The following is a 22208-nucleotide window of genomic DNA, read 5'->3' on the forward strand; positions in this document are numbered from 1 at the left end:
GTCAGGTTTGGGGATTATTAATAAATCCTTACTATACAAAGAAATGAGGATTTCTTTAGGAATCTTTCTAATGGAAAACAGGTTTAAACATAAGGCTTGATTTTATGCCTTTTACAGTCTTAGAGCTAAGATTTTATTTTTAAAATTGAAATATTTATGCCAAAAAGAAAACCGTTTTAAAAATTTTTTAATTTATAGTGCTACAGCATTATCTCTCCTTTCCTCTTGTTCCTAAACGATTTCCTCAGGCTTTGGATTCTTCTAATATCTGAATAATGATGAAGAAGTTGAAATATGCATATTGGTTAGATGATATCACACTGTCTTCTTTCCTAAAATAATACTATCTCTACTGAAGAGAACATGACACATTTTTCAAATATATCATTATTTTAACATATTAATTAGGGAACAAGCTTATTTCTGTGTTTGAAATAGAGGACTACTATAATATTAACAATGGAAATCTACATAGAGGCCATCAAGTCCACCTCTCATTTTACAAGGAAGGCTGAGACCAGGTTATTAATAAACAAAATTTTCCATATTGTTTAGTTAGTATAAGAATAAAAACTTTAATCGAGGACTTAGGGCTCCCATTTTTTTCTTACATTGATGAATACTAAGTGCTGGCATGTGCAAGGCACCTTGATGCTATTTTACAGTATTCTATTTCATTTTCATAAGAAACCTGAGAGGTAGGTGGTATTTTATCTGTTTTACTGAAAGATTGTTAAAATCAGGGAAGTTGAGGTATCTTGCCCAGTTTTTATGTAGCTCATACATAGAGAGAGGTTCTGGGAGTTGAACTCAGATCCATCTGATTACAAAGCTCACCGTAATGGGTGCCTCTTTCATCTTTGATTTATGGAGAAATTGGAAAAAGGAAAGAAAAACCTCTAAGTACTACCATAACTGAAAGAGATGAAACTTCTCATTTCAAACTTTATGGTGAATTTCTCCATAAATCATTTTAACAAAAGATGCTTCTGACTTTCTACATGAACCTGTTTCTAGGTATCTCGTCACGAACGTCGAATTTCTCAGATTCAGCAGTTGAACCAGATGCCTTTGTATCCAACTGAGAAAATCATTTGGGATGAAAATATTGTCCCAACTGAATACTATTCTGGGGAAGGTAAGCCAGAGAAGCACGGGATTCAGGTGTGCCATGAATTTTAATTTAGAATTTATCATAGGTAACTGAAAGTACTTCTGTCTGTTACATACATTAGGATAATATTCTGGTACCTTCAAGTTCATTTTAAAGCTGGAAACTATTCAGTATTTGAATGCTTAGCATTAAGGATTTTTATTAAATTTAACCATGTCCTAATGTGTGTATGTGCATGTCCTCAGATGTGCACCTGTATACATATTTTATGTCATGTACATATGTCATCCTTTATAAAATATGACCATAAGCAATAAAAATACTGTAAGGAACCTAATAGTATAGGAAGTGTAGCTTTCATTATGTCACTGTAATAAGTTTTGTTTGGTAGTGTTTTATTTCAAAGCCTTTTTTAGAAGTTCTTCTGAATTCCTTGTTAAGCCAGTTAATGACCACCAAAAATTGTCATTTGTTAATAATAAACCCCTAGTCTGATTGAAAATAGGATTCCCTGGTTTGTTTACCTATTTCAGCAGATTTGTTCCTAAATGCTTTTGTTCATCCTTTAAGGATGAGAATTCGCCAAAATTGAGTATATGCTGAAGTATATCGTGACGTATTTTGAAGGCATATTTCAAAAAAAATTTTAAGGAAATTTTTTGAACAATGGTATCATTATGAGAAGCTTAGCTGTTTTAAAGACCTCACCAGTGGTACATTTATTTAAAATGGATACTTCAGAGTCCTGTCCTAAAGCCATAACTTTAGTATACGCAGTGCACCAAAATTTTTCTAGATTTCAGAATAGGCAGTCTTCATTTTTTATTTTTTTCATTCTTACGATGGCCGGTGCATTGTTTTCTCACTTTTCCAGTTTGTTCATGCTAAAAGCATTTGTGACCATGGATGTATGCCATCTCTTTTCTAATCAGTTCCTACAAAGCAGATACCACTTCATATTTTGTTTGGCAGTAAATAGCTTATATTTTCTTAAACATAGACCTAGTCATACATGTACCTTTTGGTGCTCCTCAATCACACTGGTCAGCATATAAAACACATTTTGCCAGGTATAGAAAGTATTGCTCTTCTTTCGTTCCTGTGAACTTAAAGGAAAAGGGATTTAAATCTTTTCAGCTTTTATAGAAAGAAAGTATTTCAGAACAATATTAGTTGCCAAATGGTTTCACTGTAATTAAGCTGTTTTCAGACAGTTGACTATATCATGCCATTGTTCTTTCGTGACCATGGATGGCCCTGTGTTTTGGGGGCTCAACATCTGCTGATAATAAATAGGCAAAGATCAAAGCTAATACTGCATGATACAGACTGCTTCTAGCTCCCAGGGAGAGGAAGAAATTGGGACAGATATAAAAATAGATATATTGTAAGAATTGTAAAGAAAATTCTTATAAAATCTTTGGCCCCTTTTTTGGACCTTTTTAATAAACACAGATCTAGAAAGCCACACAGAATAAATATAGAGCTTAACTAAGTATCATAAGAGAAATAACCACCTTGTTAGCCATCCCAGAACCCTCCTATAAGCTCCTTCCTAGTTACTGCTTCTGCCTCCATTTGGAAGTAACCACGTCTTCACTTCCATAGTAATCACTACATATTTCTTCATAGTTTTATCACCGAATTGTGCATCCACATATGATAGTTAATCGTGCACATTTTTTAAATGTCTTTTACTTTACAAGTACTTCATATCCCTTCCTTTTGTTTTGAAGAACCTGAGTTGTTTGTTCCACAGTCTAGCTTTTTTTTAGTGACTACTCAGTATACACCCGAGTATGTCCCTCTGCTCTTTATGTTTCTTACAGATTGGTACCTGAATGCAGAAGCTTGATCAGGCTTAAGGTTTTCTCTCTGGCAAGATTCTTGGTAGTGTTGTATTCTTTCATCAGAGGCATATGATGTCTGGTTGTTTTTGTGGGTATGATGTTAGCTGCCATTGCTGCTTAACAGCTAGATTTGTTAATTCAATGACGGTTGCAGAATGGTGACATTTTAATTCTTTTTTTCTTTTTTTTAATAAAATTGTGCTCTCAAAGAGATGCTTTCCCTTAGCCTCTGGCCTGAAAGATACAGAGTCAGATTATAAATCAGAATTTATGAACATAAATGATGTGAAATAAATAAAATTTTTTTATGTTTATTTATTTTTGAGACAGAGAGAGCATGAGCAGGGGAAGAGGAGGGGTAGTGTGAGAGAGACAGAGAGACGGACAGACACAGAATCCAAAGCAGGCTCCAGGCTCTGAGCTGTCAGCACAGAGCCTGATGCAGGGCTCGAACTCACAAACTGTGAGATCATGACCTGAGCCGAAGTTGGTCGCTTAACCAACTGAGCCACTCAGGTGCCCCCCATTTTTTTATTTATGTTTTTTGCTATTAGGTTCATTATTGCTTTGGTACAGTGGGAATGGAAGTAACTCCAGGAATAACAACCAATGCCGTATCCTTAAAGTCTAGCCAAAAGACGAGATTCAGAGCACTGTAATGACCACTGGAGATAGATTTATGCATTGTAGTATACTAATTAGGTTCTGCGATAAACTTGTCATGGGGTTAGTTTATGGTCATTGGTTACTTCGAGCTTTGCCAAATAAAAATTAGTAAAGGAAGAATTTTTAAACTACTTGAGACTATATTAATTTTAAGTATCTTCAAATATTTTTTAGAAGATTGTATATGAATTATTGATATGTGGTTATATGTTTTAATGAGATTTGTTCTTCCTTTCCAGTTCTTAGTAGATAGTTCTTAACCTGGTTTTAGTTCTGTGTGAAAATAAAAATAGGACCTTATCAAATATGCTGTATTTCAGCATATTAAACATTAGACTCTACCAAATTTGTGGTACATTTCTTTATACATAGTACAGCTGTCTGAGTAAGAGAATAATTTGGATGTGGGTGTTGTTTTCTTTTTCAGGTTGTCTTGCTCTTCCCAAGTTGAATTTGCAATTTTTGACTCTCCATGATTACCTTCTAAGGAACTTTAATCTCTTCCGCTTAGAATCAACTTACGAAATTAGGCAGGACATCGAGGATAGTGTCAGCAGAATGAAGCCATGGTTAGTAAATTGGTTCCATTTGTAATGAAGAGATGCAAACCATGACATACCTCTGTCAGAAACCTCATAAGTGTGTTTAGAAATAGTATACCTGGCTTGTAGATGCCCTCCAAAATATGATATTTATTCTTTGAGAAATTGTCTGATTTCTGTAAATTTACTCTTTGAGAAATTCTCTAAATTCTCTAATGTGGATTAGAGTATATCAGAAGTGCTAAAATATAAAATATGTATCTGGATCCTTGGGGGTGGGGGACTGGAAATAAGATAAGGGGGGAGAGGTCATCATTCTTGGGACAGGGAAGAAGTGTAGAGGAGAGTAGGTTGAACATGAGTAAAAGGGTAAAGAGGGAGGGTATGGGCTGACCCAGTGGGTCTATACTAGGGCAGGACGGTTTAAGTCCTGGGAGCTTATAATAAAGGGGTCTTCTGCCACCCCAGCTGCTCTTGTGGCTGTCACCAGTACCTCAGTTAGCCTCTCTAAGGGACCTGGCAAGAGATGAGGAGCATTGCTGAGCATCACATGGAATGGAACGTTGGGAAGTCTTCCTTGGCCCTCCATCCATAGATTACCTTGACTAAATCAGGATTTATTTGGGGGCCCGTGAGTAGGGCTCATTATTTGATGAAGTCTTCTGCTTAAACTCCCTGCCTGCTAGCGCATGTTTGGAATTCCGTTAGCTAGGAAAAGACTTTCATTCTAGTTATTGGAAGCAGCTGTGCATTAGGAGATTTGTGGAGGTTAGTTTTCGTTTTAGACATGACTTTATGTCCTTCATTTATTATTTCATTCTAAGTATGAAATTGATGAGGGTAAGTTATATACCACAAGTGACCATAAACTAGTAAAATTAATTCTGTAAAATGAATTTTTATTATAGTCATACCATGCGTGCACATATAATTAGGCTGCATTCTGTATGCAAAGCTTAACACTTTTTGAATATGAACTGATGCAGGTATTTTCCAGGCTTCTCTCCTCACTAATTACAGAGAGCTACATGGACACTGTGATTATGATCTATTTTTTTCACTTCCACATTTTATTTCATACACACTTCTATTTTTTAATTAATTATTATGTGAAAAGTTATTCTGGGTGAGACTATAAAACACAACATAAAGTATTTTTGACTTAATAATCAGTTGAGTCAGTAGGCAGGCTAGCACTGTGAGATTTGTATACTCACTGGCTGATCATCCCTGCCCACAGCTTTGCTGAAATTATTGCCTATTGTTTGGACCCCGGGAGGAGTGTTTGATCGGAAGCTTCCTTTCAGTTTATGGTTACCTTGCGTGTATATGCTCAGATTCTGGACCTAATTTTGGCCATTCTGCAAACTAGGGATTTATTAATTAGCAGATTATCAAATAGAATTCACTTATATTTTACTTAAATGTCAAATAAACCAAAAATACTTAGAGTTCTTCTGGTCTATTAACAAAGGAAATTTTTTTAACTTACATTATTTTCTGCTAAGGAGGAAAAATATCATTTTTGAGAGTTTTAACTTGTGATAATAAACTTTTCTAGATTTTCGTAAAAATGATGAGATCTAGGTGCTCCTGGGTGGCTCATTTGTTTGAGTTTTGATTGTGGCTCAGGTCATGATTCTTGCATTTGTGAGTTCAAGCCCTGCATTGTGCTTACTGCTGTCAGTATAGAGCCCGCTTTGGATCCTCTGTCCCCTTTCTCGCCACCCCATCTCAAAATAAATAAACATTAAAAGAAAAAGATGAGATCTAAAAAGAGGCCGGACTTCTTTCTGCTCGTGTGTGCTGAAGGTGGAGAAGAGAGGCATTTTTACTCAGTGCATGGTTCTAATGATCATGTTTTCAGGCTGCTAAAACCACTGAGCAACATACAGGCAGAAATCTGTCCTCTTTAATGCTTCATGTTGCAGGTAGATTTTATAAGCAGAAGTTGGGGAGAATAGATTAGTGGTTGCCTGGGTATAGGAACAGGATTGACTGTAGTCAGATGAGAGGGATCTTTTATACATAGGATGGAAATGTTCTCAAATTACATTGTGGTGATGGATGCACAACCCTGCAAATTTACCAAAAATCATTGAAATGTGTGCATTTACAGTGAATTTTATGGTGTATAAACTAATACTGTAGTAAAATTGTAAAAAATGGAGGAGGTGATAGTTATTACCTTTTAGAAATTGTACTAAGCAAGTCACTGGATGCAGAACATTTGTTTTTAATTAGTTTTACTCTTTGATAAAACTAGGTTTTTTCTTATAACACAAAGATTTTAATGGAATATAGCTTTTCTTTATCTGTGTAAGCATGTCATTTTTGGCAGTGCTTTCCAGTTTGGGAGTGTGGCTACAGAATTTATGTTACAGATTTCCCAGATATACTACTTAATGTAAAATTTAAAGCACTACTTAGACTAAGAAGAAATAATGGGTATTTGAATGTTACTGATTCTGATTATTACAACTAGCTTATTTGTACCCCTAATTCATGGCAGCATCTTTTAAATGATTTAACTATTATGCCCTAAAGCAAGCATTTGCATAGATATTAATCATTTGTTGGTTTGGTTTTAATTTTTAAAATTCTAGCTTGTTCTAAAACAGCTTATAGAAATACCTATACATAAAATGGAAATAGTTGTGACTATCTTGATGAAAAGAGGAAGAGGATAAGAATATAAACTAAAGCTAACTATGCTAGATTATTATTATAATCTAGGTTATTCTATTATTATAATAGATTATTCTTTGACAACATGACTCTTCTCTTATGTATATAGTTACCTTTTTTTCCTGGGTGTGTGTAGGCTACTCCTCCTTTGTCCCTTTCTTTACTGGACCATGTTTGCCAATTCATACTGTTGAATATATTCCTTATATATTGGGACTTGGTTTTTGTTTTTTGTTTTTTTGTTTTTAAGTTTATTAGTAAGAGTTACTAATGTCAGGGCTTAGTTAGGACCTAAACATGTATTCCTCCTTACTAATTGTACTTGTCCCAAAGTTGGGGAAAAGTCCTTTTTTGTTTGAGTAATCATGCACTTCTTTGGTTTTCAGGCAGTCTGAGTATGGTGGTGTAGTGTTTGGTGGCTGGGCACGAATGGCCCAGCCTATTGTCGCTTTCACTGTGGTTGAGGTTGCCAAGCCCAACATAGGTGAAAACTGGCCAACCCGAGTTCGTGCGGATGTTACCATCAATCTGAATGTCAGAGATCATATCAAAGATGAATGGGAAGGTAATTCTCTATTTCAAAAAGTAAAGCTACATTTTGCCTTTATAGTTTATAGATTTTTCACTTAGAAAATTGGCAAAACACTTGTACTAAACATTACCCTTCTAAACATTGTCTTTATATTCATTAGTAGTAAAAATAACAAGGATCATATAAGCATCATTAAATGTCTCAATACTTTAATAAAAAGCATAAAAGAGCATGCATATCACAGTATGTTGAAAATTGCTGTTTGCGAAGCTGAGATGAGAGCTCCTTAAATGTCACATATAGTAAGATGATATTTATGAATTTGTAGGATTGGTATAACAAGAATTAATATATTACTGTTTGCTAAAGAAGGGGGCGACAGCCCATGTATAACTTGTACACATGCAGAGTTATTATGGAAAATTGGTATTTTTAAGAGATAAAGCAGCCAGAGTGAAGAGAATAGGGATGCATATGGTTGGTGGAAAATAAAGACACAATATCGAAATTAGACAAACTCAAAAGCAGTTCTAAGGGGATCTGGGAAAATAACTCAGAGAGAAATAATGGTTTATTTGCACCAAAGGGAGGAAGTCAGATAAAGAATTAGTGGTATTAAATGTATTCAAGGATAGATAATAGATGCAGAGAAATTGAATGACTTATTTCCCCTGCTCTTTCCTAGGCAAGATTTTAGGGACAGGAGTTCCGTGTCACTGTGAATTTTATGTAGAGGCAAATATGTTCATAGTTAGTAAGCCAAATAAAGAGTTACAACATTGATAACATCTGTACCAGAAATGGCACGTGAACTAATTTTTAAGTGGCACTTTTATGTTTTTCCCCCAGCTGTCTATGAGAGCTCTTGCTTGCTGTCCTGTTGTGAGAAACAGTAGCTGGCAGATTTCATCTCCATCCACCTTCTTGGCATGCCAGAAGGAAAAGGATAGTCCCTTAATGGATCAGTTTTCAGAAATTACTACTCCCAACATAGCTGTTTATAACCTTAGGGACTATATGATATGTTTATCCAGCAATTCTGAAGGAATTCAGCAGCAAAGCTGGCCAGATGCTTAACAGATGGCCACTGTAGTGGGTATAGTTGTAACAGATTGTTTTTGTGACTCCTGTATCCTTCAAAAGAGTTCCAATCTAATCTAGTGCATCACACATCTAGAATAATGTACACCTTTATTGTTGCTGAACCTTAAGAAAGGCATTAAGTTGCTGGAGAAGGTTTTATACTTAATACCTTTGACACTTAAGGAGGTATTAAAATAAACACTGTTTTACACAGTTACCTAAACTCCTTTCCTTTATTACTTTGGAGGCTTCTATCAGAAGGACGTTAAATAGTCTTTTTTTTTTCCTCTTTCATTCTTTTAAACACAGGCCTCTGATGGAATGAGAAATCTAATGGGTCAATTTTGATGAACAAGATAGGGAACAGTAGGGTACTATAGAACAGTATATTCATTTTCCTATTATGGGGCATGGTGGGAGAAAAGTGTTTCCTGGGAGGCCAGAGCCAAAATTCAGGCCTTGTGTTGATCACAGATGGATTAACTAAATAGAAAATGGAGGCAGAAAATCAGAGGGGAGTTCTATAAGTACTAATGAATATTGTCCTGTAGGAACAGGATAGTTTTGAAGAGTTTAAGTTGAATATATAAAGCATTCTTCTTGTTCCTTCAAAAAGGTATGAAGCTCAGGCCCTTAAATACCCCATTTAAAATTAAGGAAACTGAATTATGAAACAGTAATGCTGGATTCTGCTCTAGAGGGCACAGCCAGGACAGAGTAGATACATACAGATGGTTGAAGGAGAAAGATAGTTGAGCTGTTATCTAAGTTGTTTTTTGTTTTGTTTGTTTGTATTTTGTAGATACGAGATGTCCCACAGTAAAATGATCTGCTTTAGCAGGGAATAGGCGGTCATCCATCAGTGGTGCCAAAAAGTGACATTGGTGGAAACCTAATTACTTCTTTTTGTTTTTTAATTTTTTTTTTTTTTTAATGTTTGTTTATTTTTGAGAGAGACAGAGACAGAATGCGAGTGGGTTAGGGGCAGAGAGAGAGGGAGGCACAGAATCCGAAGCAGGCTCCCAGGCTCCAAGCTGTCATCATAGAGCCCGACACCGGGCTCAAACTCAAGAGCCATGAGATCATGACCTGAGCCAAAGTCAGAAGCTCAACCGACTGAGCCACCCAGGTGCCCCGGACCTAATTACTTCTCAGTGCCACTTTGACTCTAAGACTTAGAAGTTGTAATGAGTTGTGCAGATCAGAAATCCTAAAGGCAGTACAACTCAGATAGTAGAATAGCTCCCCTTCTCATCACTTCTCCTGCTTCTTTACATAGAATTTGTTGGGAAATAAGCAATGAAGTTATTATCAGAATCAGAATTGTTTCTAGTACACGTAAACCCCACTCCAAATTAAAACAAACCAGAATGGTCCCAGTACTGTTAACCACGCACTGACTGAAATTGCTGATATGATTTAATTGTAGATCTTATTACCAAGATTATAAGCAAGCAGACCATTTAAGTTTGCATTTACGTCCTACATTGGCTAACAGAATGAATCACGAAAGAAATGAAGATTAAGTGGTGTGACATTACGTGATATGAGATCTAATTTTGCGTCCCTTGTGTTCCCATGTGTCTACTTTTAATAGAGCGGGGGATCCAGTTGAGTCTAGTATTTGATGTAATGATTAAGAAGCTATGGACTTTGGCACAAGTTTCCTATTTCTTGACATTTACCTTTAAAAATGTTAAGTATTTGCCAAACGAAACTATATATTCAACATGTTCTCAGGATGGTATCTATAAACAATGCTTTTGTGCCTTGTTAAATTATTCTTGAATTGACCTCTTTCGGGGAGTGCAGTTAAACTGTTGTTGGAATGGCAGTGATGGATAGTTTAAACCGATGTTAGAAACCTGCTGAATATGACATAGATGGACTATATGCCAGCCATATTTTTGGTTACTTATTAAGAATGTTAAAAATAAGAATGATGACGAGCATCCAATTTTGGAGCTGTAACATGACTTGGAGGGATTATTCGGTAACGTATTCATGGCATAAAAGTTTCTAATTTTAATATAAAGAGAAATTTTCGTTTAATTATTGCTGTCAGACATTGAGTATTAAAGATGATAGGAAAAAACCCGTAATTATATTATAATGCAAATATAATCATCGATCGCATCTGGTATTTTAAATGTTTCTTATATCTCTATTCCAAAGATAAGAGGATGAGAATTTGCCAACAAAAGACTGAAAACAAGAACATTCTAGTAAGTGAAAGCATCTTTATGTTTTACCAGGTCTTCGTAAGCATGATGTCTGTTTTTTAATTACCGTGCGTCCCACAAAACCGTATGGTACTAAGTTTGACCGGAGGAGACCTTTTATTGAGCAGATTGGCCTGGTTTATGTCAGAGGCTGTGAAATCCAGGGCATGCTAGATGATAAAGGGCGTGTCATTGAAGACGGTATGGTGATCTATATTTTTAAAAGAGAGTGTGTACATAATGATAAAATTCTTCACCTTTTTTCCCTTTTGCATCTTAAGTAATATTTTTTAGTTGTTTTACATAATAAGTCATCACAAAAGGATTATGTATAAAATATGTGTAAGTTACCTACTACCCAGTTTTAGAAATAATAATATGGTTTCTAAACTTTTTATTAGATATTGGAAAGGACAGGATCTTTTGAAGTTACCTTTATTTAAAATTTTTGTAATACTTTGCAATATTGCTTTTTAAAACCTCTAAACACCTCTTATGACATATTTGCCTAGTGTTTTAGGTTTTATTTTTTTGATTCATTGTAGCAGTGGCTCTCAGTTGGGATTAATACTACCCTGTATTTTGAAATGTATGGTGCTATTTATATTGTCATATGACCGGGGTAGGGTTGGGGAGGGTGAGCTATTGGCATTTGACAGATGGGGGCTCAGGATGCTAAACATCTAAACAGAACTGCCTTGTCTAAGGAATTGTCATACCTAAGATGCAGACATTACCCATTTAGAAATACCATCTTACAGGGTTAGTCAGCTCTTTGATTTCTTAGATTGATTTTTCTTTGAAATTCTCTCATTGATTATCATTGATTTTTCTTTGAAATTCTTTCTTATGTTGTCTTGACTTGGTACAGCTGTTAGATTATATATGCATCTGTGTCCAGTGCTTACTTTCCAATTTGTTTACTAAACTTCTCTCAGAACTGGAATTAACCTCTACCACCTGTGATTTTAAGATTGCACCATTGCTCAAAAGTGCTGATAATTAAACTAATCTTATTACTAGAATAAAAGAAAATGGGAAAGGTGGAATAAACATAAGGCCACATATCGGGACCGGAGTTAGAGGTTTAAGACAAAAAGAAAGGAAATTTCCTTTCACACTGGTGATATTAGGAATGGTATGTGGATGACAAAAGTGATCAGCCAAGTAAGGCGGTGGTAGGAGCTATGAGTGACTGACAAAGTTGTTTGACTTCTAGGGCTCTTATTTTGTTTGAGGACATAGATAACTGCAGTCCGTGGCATTGCATCATAAACATTACGTGACTATTCTGGGAAAAGAAATAGCAAGAATTTAAGGAAAGGAGGAAATATTTTCAGCTTCGTAGCATCTACTCAGGGGAATGACTGGAGTTAACTCTGGACAGTTTACTCATCATTTCTAGAAAAGGAATACTGCTGACTTATTTTGATACTTGAAAAGTGTGTATTTCGTTTACCAAATCTTTTCAAAATGTCTAGGACCTGAGCCAAGACCCAATCTTAGAGGAGAGTCAAGGACATTTAGAGTGTTTTTGGATCCAAACCAGTATCAACAAGATATGACCAATACTATACAAAATGGAGCAGAAGATGTGTACGAAACTTTCAATATCATAATGAGGAGAAAGCCAAAGGAAAATAACTTTAAGGTAATTTTTAAGCTGTGTGTAACTAAAAGTAGTACTATGTTTAATTTGAATAACTTCTAAAACGTAAATACATAGATACGAGGTAAATGATTCGTTAAGAAAATGATCAACTGCTTTTGATTCTAAACAATTCTTTTAAATTTTTCCCTATAGACTAAATATAAAAACTTAAGAAAATTTATTTACTAAATCTGTTGTCTTTTGATGAGTGTAGAAACTTAAAATATAAATTAAGCCAGGTCAGACTCCTTCCTTGCTATTGGTATATTAGATACTCAGTATGGCCAGTATGAGGTAAAGAAACTGCTTGTTTATGTATTTACTGGGAGTTCTTTTTTAAATCAAAAGTAAGTGTACTTCTAAATCACTTTACAAATACAGATGTGATACCTGAGGGCTCTGAATTGCTGTGATAAAACATGTTCATTGTTTACTCATTAGCAGGAAAAGAAAGGTTTAGGGGCTGGAGAGTTTTACTTTCATAACTTAATGGAGACAAGGTGTTTTGATAAGAGAAGATTCTTTATTACTGGAAAGTGTATTACAAAACGTTAACATTGAGCGATTTTTAGCATTTGGTAATGCTAGCTTCGGCACAAGTGCCTTTCTTCATTCTCTCCCCCAAAACAGTGCTTCTACGTTATCGCTTTATCATCTTTTTTTTTCCTTTTCTTATGATTATAAAAAGAAAACCTCACATATGAAGGAATCTATTCTCCATTTAGCCCTGTTGTTGAAGACGAAACAGTGGAAGTACTCTTGATTTCTTTTTGTCTCCCGCTGCACATCCAGTCCATCAGTCAGTTTGATTAGCTCACCACCTCCACTGATGCCACGTCGAAGATACCTTCATCTCTCACATCCCTGCTTCCATTCTTGACTACCCCTCCCCTTACGCTATTCTCCACATAGTGACCGAATGCAAATTATGCCCTGGTACCCCTGTTCAGCTCTTTTTAATGGTTTGCCATCACAGTAGAAAGTTACCGCCATAATCCAAGAGGCCCCTTCATTATCTGTCCTCTGGCCACCTCTCCCAACATCATTTTCTAACACCTATCTCTGATTCAGTCCATGCCAGCCTCACTGATCTTTTTGCTATTCTTCAATAACCCATACCTTTTTTACATGGTGTTCCCTCTACCAACACAGTCTTCCTCCCAGGGATTTACGTGCTTCGCTCCCTCACTTTGTGTGGGCAGCTCTGCTTAGATGTTACCTCCTGAGGGAGCTTTTTCGGGAAACCCCCACCGAAAGTGGCATCCCCCCTTCTCATCAGTCTTAATCCAATTATCTGTATCTTCCCTCACAGCTTTTATTATACCTGCTGGTTATATATTTGTTATTTATCTGACTTCACCATTAGAATGCAGGTCTATGAGGGCAGGGTCTCTGTTTCTCAGTAATGACCGGATTTCAGTCACTCTACTAAAAATGAAAAAAAGTTCCTTGTGTTCATTCATTTGACCGGTTTATTTAATGCCCACTGTGTGTCTGGCATTGTCCTGAGTTATATGGAGTCAGTAAAGATGAGTAAGACACAGCTTATACTTTTAGAGAGTTTAGATTACCAATAAGGGAAGTTAAAAATACAAAAAGATAACTAAGTTGAAGTGTTTAAAGGTACCAAAAGTCATAAGAAGGATGCAGGTAAAAGTGCCATGGAAGTAGCGCCTGCCTGGCTCAGTTGAAAGAGCATGTGACTCTTGATCTCAGGGTCGTGAGTTTGAGCCCCACGTTGAGTGTAGAGATTACTAAAAAAAATAAAAATAAACTTCAACAACAACCAGAAAGTAACATGGAAGATCAAAAGGCATTCAGGTTCCTATCCAAGAAATGGGCAGTGATTAACTCAACCTGTGTTTGGGAAAGGACGAATGCTCTTTTGGTGTGTTTGGTGTTTTGTTATATACCTGGGCAGCATCCCTTATTTCCTTCTCTCTTTTCCAGTCCATACAGCCTGTTCTGACCTGGATATTTTATTTCTTGCCTGAATAGTTGCACTACATAGCTTACTCTGCCCTACCTTTGTTCTCCTCGTCAGTCACCTGTTTTTCATGTGCTTCCGCTGACCATTTCACTCTGCTTCTCAAAACATTTCTGTGACTTTCCATTAATGATGAAATAAACCAAAGCTCCTTCACACATCCTTTACTTTGAGCTAAATTGAAATGCCACCTTCCTCCATGAAACCTTGCCTAAGGTCAAAAGTCTCCCCTCCATGCATCTCTCACCTACTCGGAACTGTGTTCCCATTGTATTTTGTAATATTCTTTACCATTTGCCATATTCTGCTGTGTTGTGTCATTGCTAAGAACGTATTTTATCTCCCTACTAAAACTTTAATTTTCTTAGAGAGTAGAGCTCTCATTTTGTCCATCATTATGTGAACATACTCATTCATCTGTCCATCCAGTGTTTTTACCCATCTCATGGTCAAATTTCCTAGATCCCTGCTCTCATGGAAATGATATTTCTAGTGGGAATTAGACAGATGACAAACAGATAACTACATACATGAAAAGAGAATTTCAGGTAGTGATTAGTACAAGAAAATAAAACATGTTTGTGATGCGAGTGTGATTAACGTATGCCATCATGTTACTTTGTTATCTTGTTGGAGTATTTAGCATTTATGATATAAAAATGGTTTGTTTGGTTATTTTATTTCTTGAAATTAGTAGTCTAGCCTTCTGACTTTCATATGTGAGATAGATCGCTGTGTCAAAATAATTATTGGAAAGTCTAAGAGTTTGCCTTGACCATGTATATGTTAAATACTATAATGACTTTTTATTGTAGAATGTTTCTTCCATTTTGAAATTTTGACATTTCATTTTTACCATTTGTTTGCTTTACTTTTTATTTCTTATTTCTTCTAACAGTGTTAATTTTAATATATTTAAATTATGGTATGTTTCACAATTGAGGCATATGTTGATATGCTTCTGGTTGTGTGTTGTCTTAGCACTGAGGAACTATGGAATATAAAGATGAGAAAGCTCCAGGAGTTTCCAAGAGGAAACGTCCACTTTAAGGGTTTGTTCTATAATGTTTTCTTGCTGTTGTATAGTCTTGATCAGATTTTCATTATGTCCAGCAGGAGTCAAGTGGTAAACTCATTTATGACATTCTGTCTAAATGAACTCCTAACGGATAAACTGTTCTTGCTAAGTTTGGTCTTTTGTTTAACTCAGTGTATGGTATCAGCTGAAAATATAGCTGTTGATTCAGTCTAGCCAAGCACCTGTCAGCAGAAAATAGCTTCTTGCCTTGAAACACTCGGGAATTCTGGATTAGTGCAGCCGGCTCTGCATTCCACTGAAGTGCAAATGTTTGGGATGTCTTCTTGACACAACTCTTTTCTCTCCTTTCACTGACAGGCTGTGCTGGAGACCATTCGGAACCTGATGAATACTGATTGCGTGGTACCTGACTGGCTGCATGACATCATTTTAGGTTATGGGGATCCAAGTAGTGCACATTATTCAAAAATGCCCAATCAGATTGCCACTCTTGATTTCAATGATACGTTTCTTTCCATTGACCATTTAAAAAGCAGCTTTCCTGGTCATAATGTCAAAGTAACTGTGGATGACCCAGCTCTGCAGATCCCGCCTTTCAGGTAATGTCAGCACTGGATATATTCCTTTCAGGCTTTCGGTAGCCAACCTCAGATAGGCCATCAGACTGCAGCTAACGTTTTGACTGTCTTGATTTTGTTTGGGCACTCTACCTTCACCATGTAGTGACAGGGATACATTTATTTTATTTGACTTGTTTCTCATTCTTAGTACAGCAACTATTTTAAGCCCATAATAAAAGTAGCCTCACATCTAGTAAGGGATCAGTAAATGCTTGTTGTCTGAAGAGTATTGTATAAACATATTTATAACATTTGACTGAAGAAACATGGGGCGCCTGGGTGGCTCAGTCAGTTGGGCGTGTGGCTCTTGATTTCAGCTTAGGTCATGATCTCACAGTTCGTGAGATGGAGCCCTGCATCAGGATCTGTGCTGACAGTGCGGAGCCTGCTTTGGATTCTCTCTCTGATTCTCCCCTACTCACGCCAGTGTGTTCCCTCTTTTTCTCTCCTACTCTCTCTCAAAATAAACAAACATTAAAAAAAATATGTCTTTGCAAATTATGCATAATCTGGTATGTTTCCTAATTAATGGACATACCCATGGGATATTGAACTTTCTTTTGTTTTTTTAGGGAAAAATTGTTTTTCTTTTAAGCTTTCTTACTCACAAAATTTAAATATTCGCAATATAGTTATATGTAATGTTAAAGGGGCTTTGGTTTTAAATTGTGACTAGAAATGGAACAAAGAACCTGATGCAACTCCTCATTCTTCCCTGAATTCTCTTGTGTGGAAAAGGTGCACACAGAGAATTAGTTTTTTTAGTTTAATTTTAAGGTATTTGTTGATTTCCCCAGGTGCCTAGGGAGAGTCACCTCCTGAGGTATCCCTGACCCCAAGCTAAGAACTCTGCCCCGCATGCCCCTCTCCACCCCCAGTCTTCCATGGAAAGCTAAAGCTTTTACTTTGAGATTGAAAGTATTAACCCTTACTGGTATATCTGCCTTAAAGGCTTGATATTCCACAGTGTTATAACAGGGCTCCAACTTGTCTGTCTAGTTTTCTCTATTGTATCCATTCTGGCAAAACTGGCCACTGGTACTTAAACCTGTATATAGTCTTACTTCTTCCTAGACTAGCTTCTCTCCCATGTTTATATGTCTAAGCTCTTTGAAACTCATCTTTGATGCCATCCCTCCCATGAAGCCTTTTCTGATTTAAGGAGGGACAATGTGTAAAGCACTTATAGTGCATGGACATAAGTATGTAAATGCTGCTTCTTTGATTCCTCCTTGATCAGCTGACTTTTTCTTATCTGAACTCCATGAACACACATTTTAGTGCTTGTATGTCTGCTCTTTTCAGAATGTGTGTACAGGTAGTGAGTTCCGTTAAGCCATAAGTGTTTCTTTCTGATCTGATTATCCTCCATACAATGTCATGCACAAGGTAGGTGCTTGGTAAATTGTTAATTGTAAAAATGAACAAACATTTTGGTCTTGTAGGATAACCTTTCCAGTAAGGAGTGGAAAAGGAAAGAAAAGGAAAGATACAGATGGTGAAGATGAAGACTCCGAAGAGGCAAAAACCTTAATTGTTGAACCTCATGTCATTCCCAATAGGGGCCCTTATCCTTATAACCAACCCAAACGGTACTTTTACTATCTATGTTAATTGTAATAATGAATAATAGTTTGCTATTTTGTATTAATAATGTTTAAAAGTTTACTTATCCTTTAAAAATCCCAGGAAACTTAGGTTTCTGGACCCTCTTTCCTTGTATTCTGTCAGATAGCTCAGACATTTTTGGCCGTTCTGTAGTCATATTTCCAAAAGAAACATTTTCAGCTCCTATGAACAATAAGTGTTAGAGGGCTACCTTAATTTGAGCACAGCGTTCTTACTTCATGAGCATGTGCTATATGTAGCAGCTACCCTCATGCATGTTTGCCGTGACTATTAAACTGGCATTATATTTGGTATTACATTGGGAATTGGAACTTTGACATTCCAAGTGAGATATTGGTTGGGCTAAGTGTATTGAAAAATAACTGTAGTCTTTTCTTTCTGTAAGATTCACTCAGTTTTAGTTGGTCTGTAGAGGGGTAGGAGTGAAGGAAATCATTTAGAAGAGACTGGTTCAGTCATATAAGATGTAAAAGTACGAGATTTGCTATCCAACATTGTGCTTGTAGTTAACGGTACTGTAGTATGCAGTTAAAATTTGTTAAGAGAGTAGATCTGTTATTTTTTTTTTCTTTACCACATACATGCACACCCACCTACCCACCCTACCCCCCTCCAACACACACACTCACTCACTTGAAGGGCTGGGGTGAGGAAAAGAAGGGATTGGGAGAACAGGGGCATATATAGAGCAGACGTTTGGACTTCTGTTATTGTCTAATTTTTACTAAATGTTGTTCATCTGTATTTTTAACCAACTTTTTATTTACTCTTATTTGTAGTAATACAATTCAGTTCACTCACACACAGATAGAGGCCATCCGTGCTGGAATGCAGCCTGGGCTAACTATGGTAAGAAAGGCATTGTTCCACATGTTTTTACGTGGATTCAGATAAGATAAGCATCAAATGTGTAGAGTGTATTTGAAGCACAAAAACACAACTGAATTTAAGTGTTCATAAGTAATTGTGGCATTGTTTGCATATGGACATTTTGCCTTCTACTTATTTCAGTGTTCATAAATAAAGTTTTATTGGAATATAGCTATGCCTGTTTGGTTACGTATTGCCTCTGTCCAGCTTTGTGCTGTAACAGCAGAGTTTAAATACTTGCAGCAGAGATTGTATGGCCTACAAAGCCTGAAATGTTTACCTGCTGGCCCTTTACACAAGAAGCCTACTGACAACTGATTTAAAACTATCTTTAATTTCCAAGTATTTAGAGATTTTCCTGTTATGTTCCACTTACTAATTTCTGTTCTGAGTCCTTTATGGTCAGAGAAAATATGTTGGGTGATTTCTATTTTTTGTTTTTTTAATTTGCTCAAGTTTGTTTTGTGGCCCAGGATATGATCTGTCTTGGTGAATATTTCATGTGCACTTGAAATGAGTGTTTATTCTATTGTTTTGGGGGGCAGTATCCTATATATGTCAGATTCATTTGATTCAGTATTTCTCTGTACTTACTGATATTCCACCTACTATTTCTGTTGATTACTGAAAGAGAATTATTGAAGTCTCCAACTACAATTACATATTTATCCATTTCTCCTTTCAATTCTTTCAGTTTTGGCTTCATGTTTTTTAAAGCTCTATGGATAGGTACATATACATTCAAGGTTATCATATCTTCTTGGTGAATTGATGCATTTCTTATTATGTAATGTCTTTCTTAATCACTGGTAATTTTTTTTTGTCCTGAAATATACTTTGATATTAATATAGCAACTTCAGTTTTTTGATTAGTGTTCACATGATACACCTTTTCTCATATTTTATTTCTAACCTACATATTATATTTGAAGTGAGTCTCTTGTAAACAGCATGTAGTTGGGCTATGTTATTTTCTTCATTCTGATAGTCTCTGTGTTTTAATCAGTGTGTTTAGACCATTTACATTAAATGTAGTTGATATGTTTGGATTTAGACCTACCACTTTATTATTTATTTTATTTCCTTTGTTTTGTGTTCCTGTTCCTCTTTTTTTTTTTTTTTTTTAACTTTCTTTTGGGTTAGTTTTAGTGTTTCATTTTAATTTATCTATTGTGTTCTTTTGTATCTCTTACACAGATTTTTCTTAGTGGCTGCTCTAGAGAATTACAATATAAATACTTAGTTTTTCACAGTCTACTTAGAATCAGTATTTTGTCTCTTAAGTTGAATAGAGGATCTTTACCTCCATGTAGGTCCGTTTCCCTTTTCCCTTTTATGTCAGAGTTGTTATGTGTATTACACGTACATACGTTGAAAATACCGTCAGGCAATGTTAGAAAAGCAAACATATTTTAAAAACTCTAGAGAAAAATGAATAGGCTGTTATAAATTTGCTGTTTATCCTTCATTCCTGATATTTTTAAGTTTTCTCTGATGTCACTTCCTTTTGGTCTGAAAAACTCTTACCACTTTTAAGAGCAGGTCTGCTAGCAATGAATTATCTTTGTTTTTCTTCATGTGAGAATGTCTTTCATCCTCATTCTTTAAAGATATTTTCACTTGGACATAGAATTCTGGAGTTCTTCAAAATGTTATTCCACTTCCTTCTGGCTTCTGCGGTTTGTGAGAGAAACCCATTGTCATTTGAAACATCCTTTTGCTATACATAAATACATCAGTTTTTTCTGGTTGCTATTAAGAATTTTTCTTCAGTTTTCAGCTATTTAATTATGTTGTGTCTGGGCTTGGATTTCTTCGGAATTATTCTCTTTGGAGTTTGCTGAGCTTCCTGAGTCTAGATTTTGGTCTTTTGCCAGATTTGAGAAGTTTTCAGCCATTGTTTCTTCATATATTTTTTCTGTACTATATATTTTTTACTCTTATTCTAAGACTTAAGTGACATAAATGTAGACCTTTTAGTATTGTGCCATAGTTTCATGAGGTTCTGTTTCTTTATTTGTTTTCAGTCTTTTCTTTTGCTTATTTTTTAGGTTGGGTGATTTCTATTGTTGTTTCAGATTCACTGACTCTCTTGTCCATTCTGTTACTAAACTCATCTGGCAGTTTTTTAAATTTCTCTTTCAGTTTTAGAATGTCTGTTTTCTAATATGATAGCTTAGTAGTTTGCTGTGTTTTCATCTCCTTTTTAGGTTGTGGGTCCACCAGGTACTGGAAAAACAGATGTGGCAGTCCAGATCATATCCAACATCTACCATAATTTCCCAGAGCAGAGGACTTTGATTGTTACTCATTCTAATCAGGTAAGTGTGTATGTGTCCCTGAGCACACGCGTAGATACGATGGATGGTAGAGGAGGTAAAGAAGGAGTTGGGGGATGAATGAAGGCACAATGGAGATTCCTACTTGTATGATAACCCGATCATAGGAACAACAGTACTGAAATAGTGTTTCCTATTGAGTAACTCTTGGATTGTTACTGGTCGTGACCAGATTATATGAGGAAAATATAAAAACAATCTTTTATTTCTAATAAAGAGGGTCAAAATGGGGGAAGCTAAGAAGAATACTTGGATATATGGTCAAACATTTGGATTAAATTAAGCTGCCTCTGCCCCACACGCCTCCCTTCCCCCCAGTCTTCCATGCAAAGCCAAAGCTTTTACTTTGAGATTAAAAGCATTAATAACCCTTACTGGTAACATTTTTCATCCTTTAGTAGAATGAATATTACCAAAAGACTAAGGCTTAAATGTATCAACACTAGATGGAGTTTTATATCATTATGAAGTCTACATATAAATATCTGTATTACATGGAAGGACTATTTTATGTTGTAGATTCAATACATAAGGCATTTATAAACTGTTAATGTAATAAAAACAAACTTTTTTCACATAAATACTGTCTGAAAAATGATCTTTACATCTATGTGTGTGCTGTGGTAGTTTTTTTTAAATCTCAGTGTCACAGAAATGAGTAAGACACGTAGCCTTTACTAGCTTTTCTGTAAAACGTAACAGGAAGCTCTCAGAACATCATGAAACGTGCAGTATAGTCTAACCTCTAAAGGTACTTATGGTTCTCTAAAGGGTGATTTCAGTTGACCACTTCTTTAAGAGTTGGTCTACAAAGAAGCACTGGATTTTTAGAATGCTAAATGTCACTTACTCTATTATTTGTCAACTTTTAGTCTATGGGTTTTTAAAATTAATGCTATCCAATTCATTCACTTGTTTTTATATCTTTGAAGTTTGTAAGTAATGGTGACATTATTGTACAGTATACTAAAATTGTGCAGGGGAGAAAGCTGACTGAAGCTTAATAAAAGAAACAAATTATGTAATTACAAATTGTGTATGCCGTTTTTCTTCTATTTAATGAAATTTAGTCTGTAATAATCTTACCTCTTTCCAGACTCAGAATGAATAAAGAATAATTCATGTGTTGTTGTTTTAACAGTATTTTTAGTAAGTTTTGTCATAACCTGATAATGACTTTCTGTAGACTCTTCTACTCATGATTGACTTGTATAGTACAATTATAGAGAAGGTTGTTTTATAGATGTAGCCAAAGACTTCATTGTTTGCTAATGATCTTTGATAATCATATCATCCTTGATATCAGTTGTTGATTTGTTGCTTTTCATTTGTCAGATTTTCATCTGCATACTTAATGCAAGCAGTTCTTCAGTATT

General features: G+C 35.7%; 1 protein-coding gene across 1 annotated transcript in view; it reads left to right on the top strand.

The window, feature by feature from the left end:
* AQR (aquarius intron-binding spliceosomal factor) overlaps window positions 1-22208 on the top strand; it is a 93457-nt gene that overhangs the window by 41769 nt on the left and 29480 nt on the right. Inside the window, exons 15-23 of the mRNA XM_047862615.1 lie at window positions 1018-1138; window positions 4058-4199; window positions 7247-7425; window positions 10731-10898; window positions 12179-12348; window positions 15732-15973; window positions 17440-17586; window positions 18403-18472; window positions 20704-20814. Coding sequence (XP_047718571.1) covers window positions 1018-1138; window positions 4058-4199; window positions 7247-7425; window positions 10731-10898; window positions 12179-12348; window positions 15732-15973; window positions 17440-17586; window positions 18403-18472; window positions 20704-20814 — 1350 coding nt within the window. The remainder of the gene's footprint in view (window positions 1-1017; window positions 1139-4057; window positions 4200-7246; window positions 7426-10730; window positions 10899-12178; window positions 12349-15731; window positions 15974-17439; window positions 17587-18402; window positions 18473-20703; window positions 20815-22208) is intronic.

This window comes from Prionailurus viverrinus, chromosome B3, assembly GCF_022837055.1.
Source record: "Prionailurus viverrinus isolate Anna chromosome B3, UM_Priviv_1.0, whole genome shotgun sequence".
Classification (NCBI taxonomy): Eukaryota; Metazoa; Chordata; class Mammalia; order Carnivora; family Felidae; genus Prionailurus; species Prionailurus viverrinus.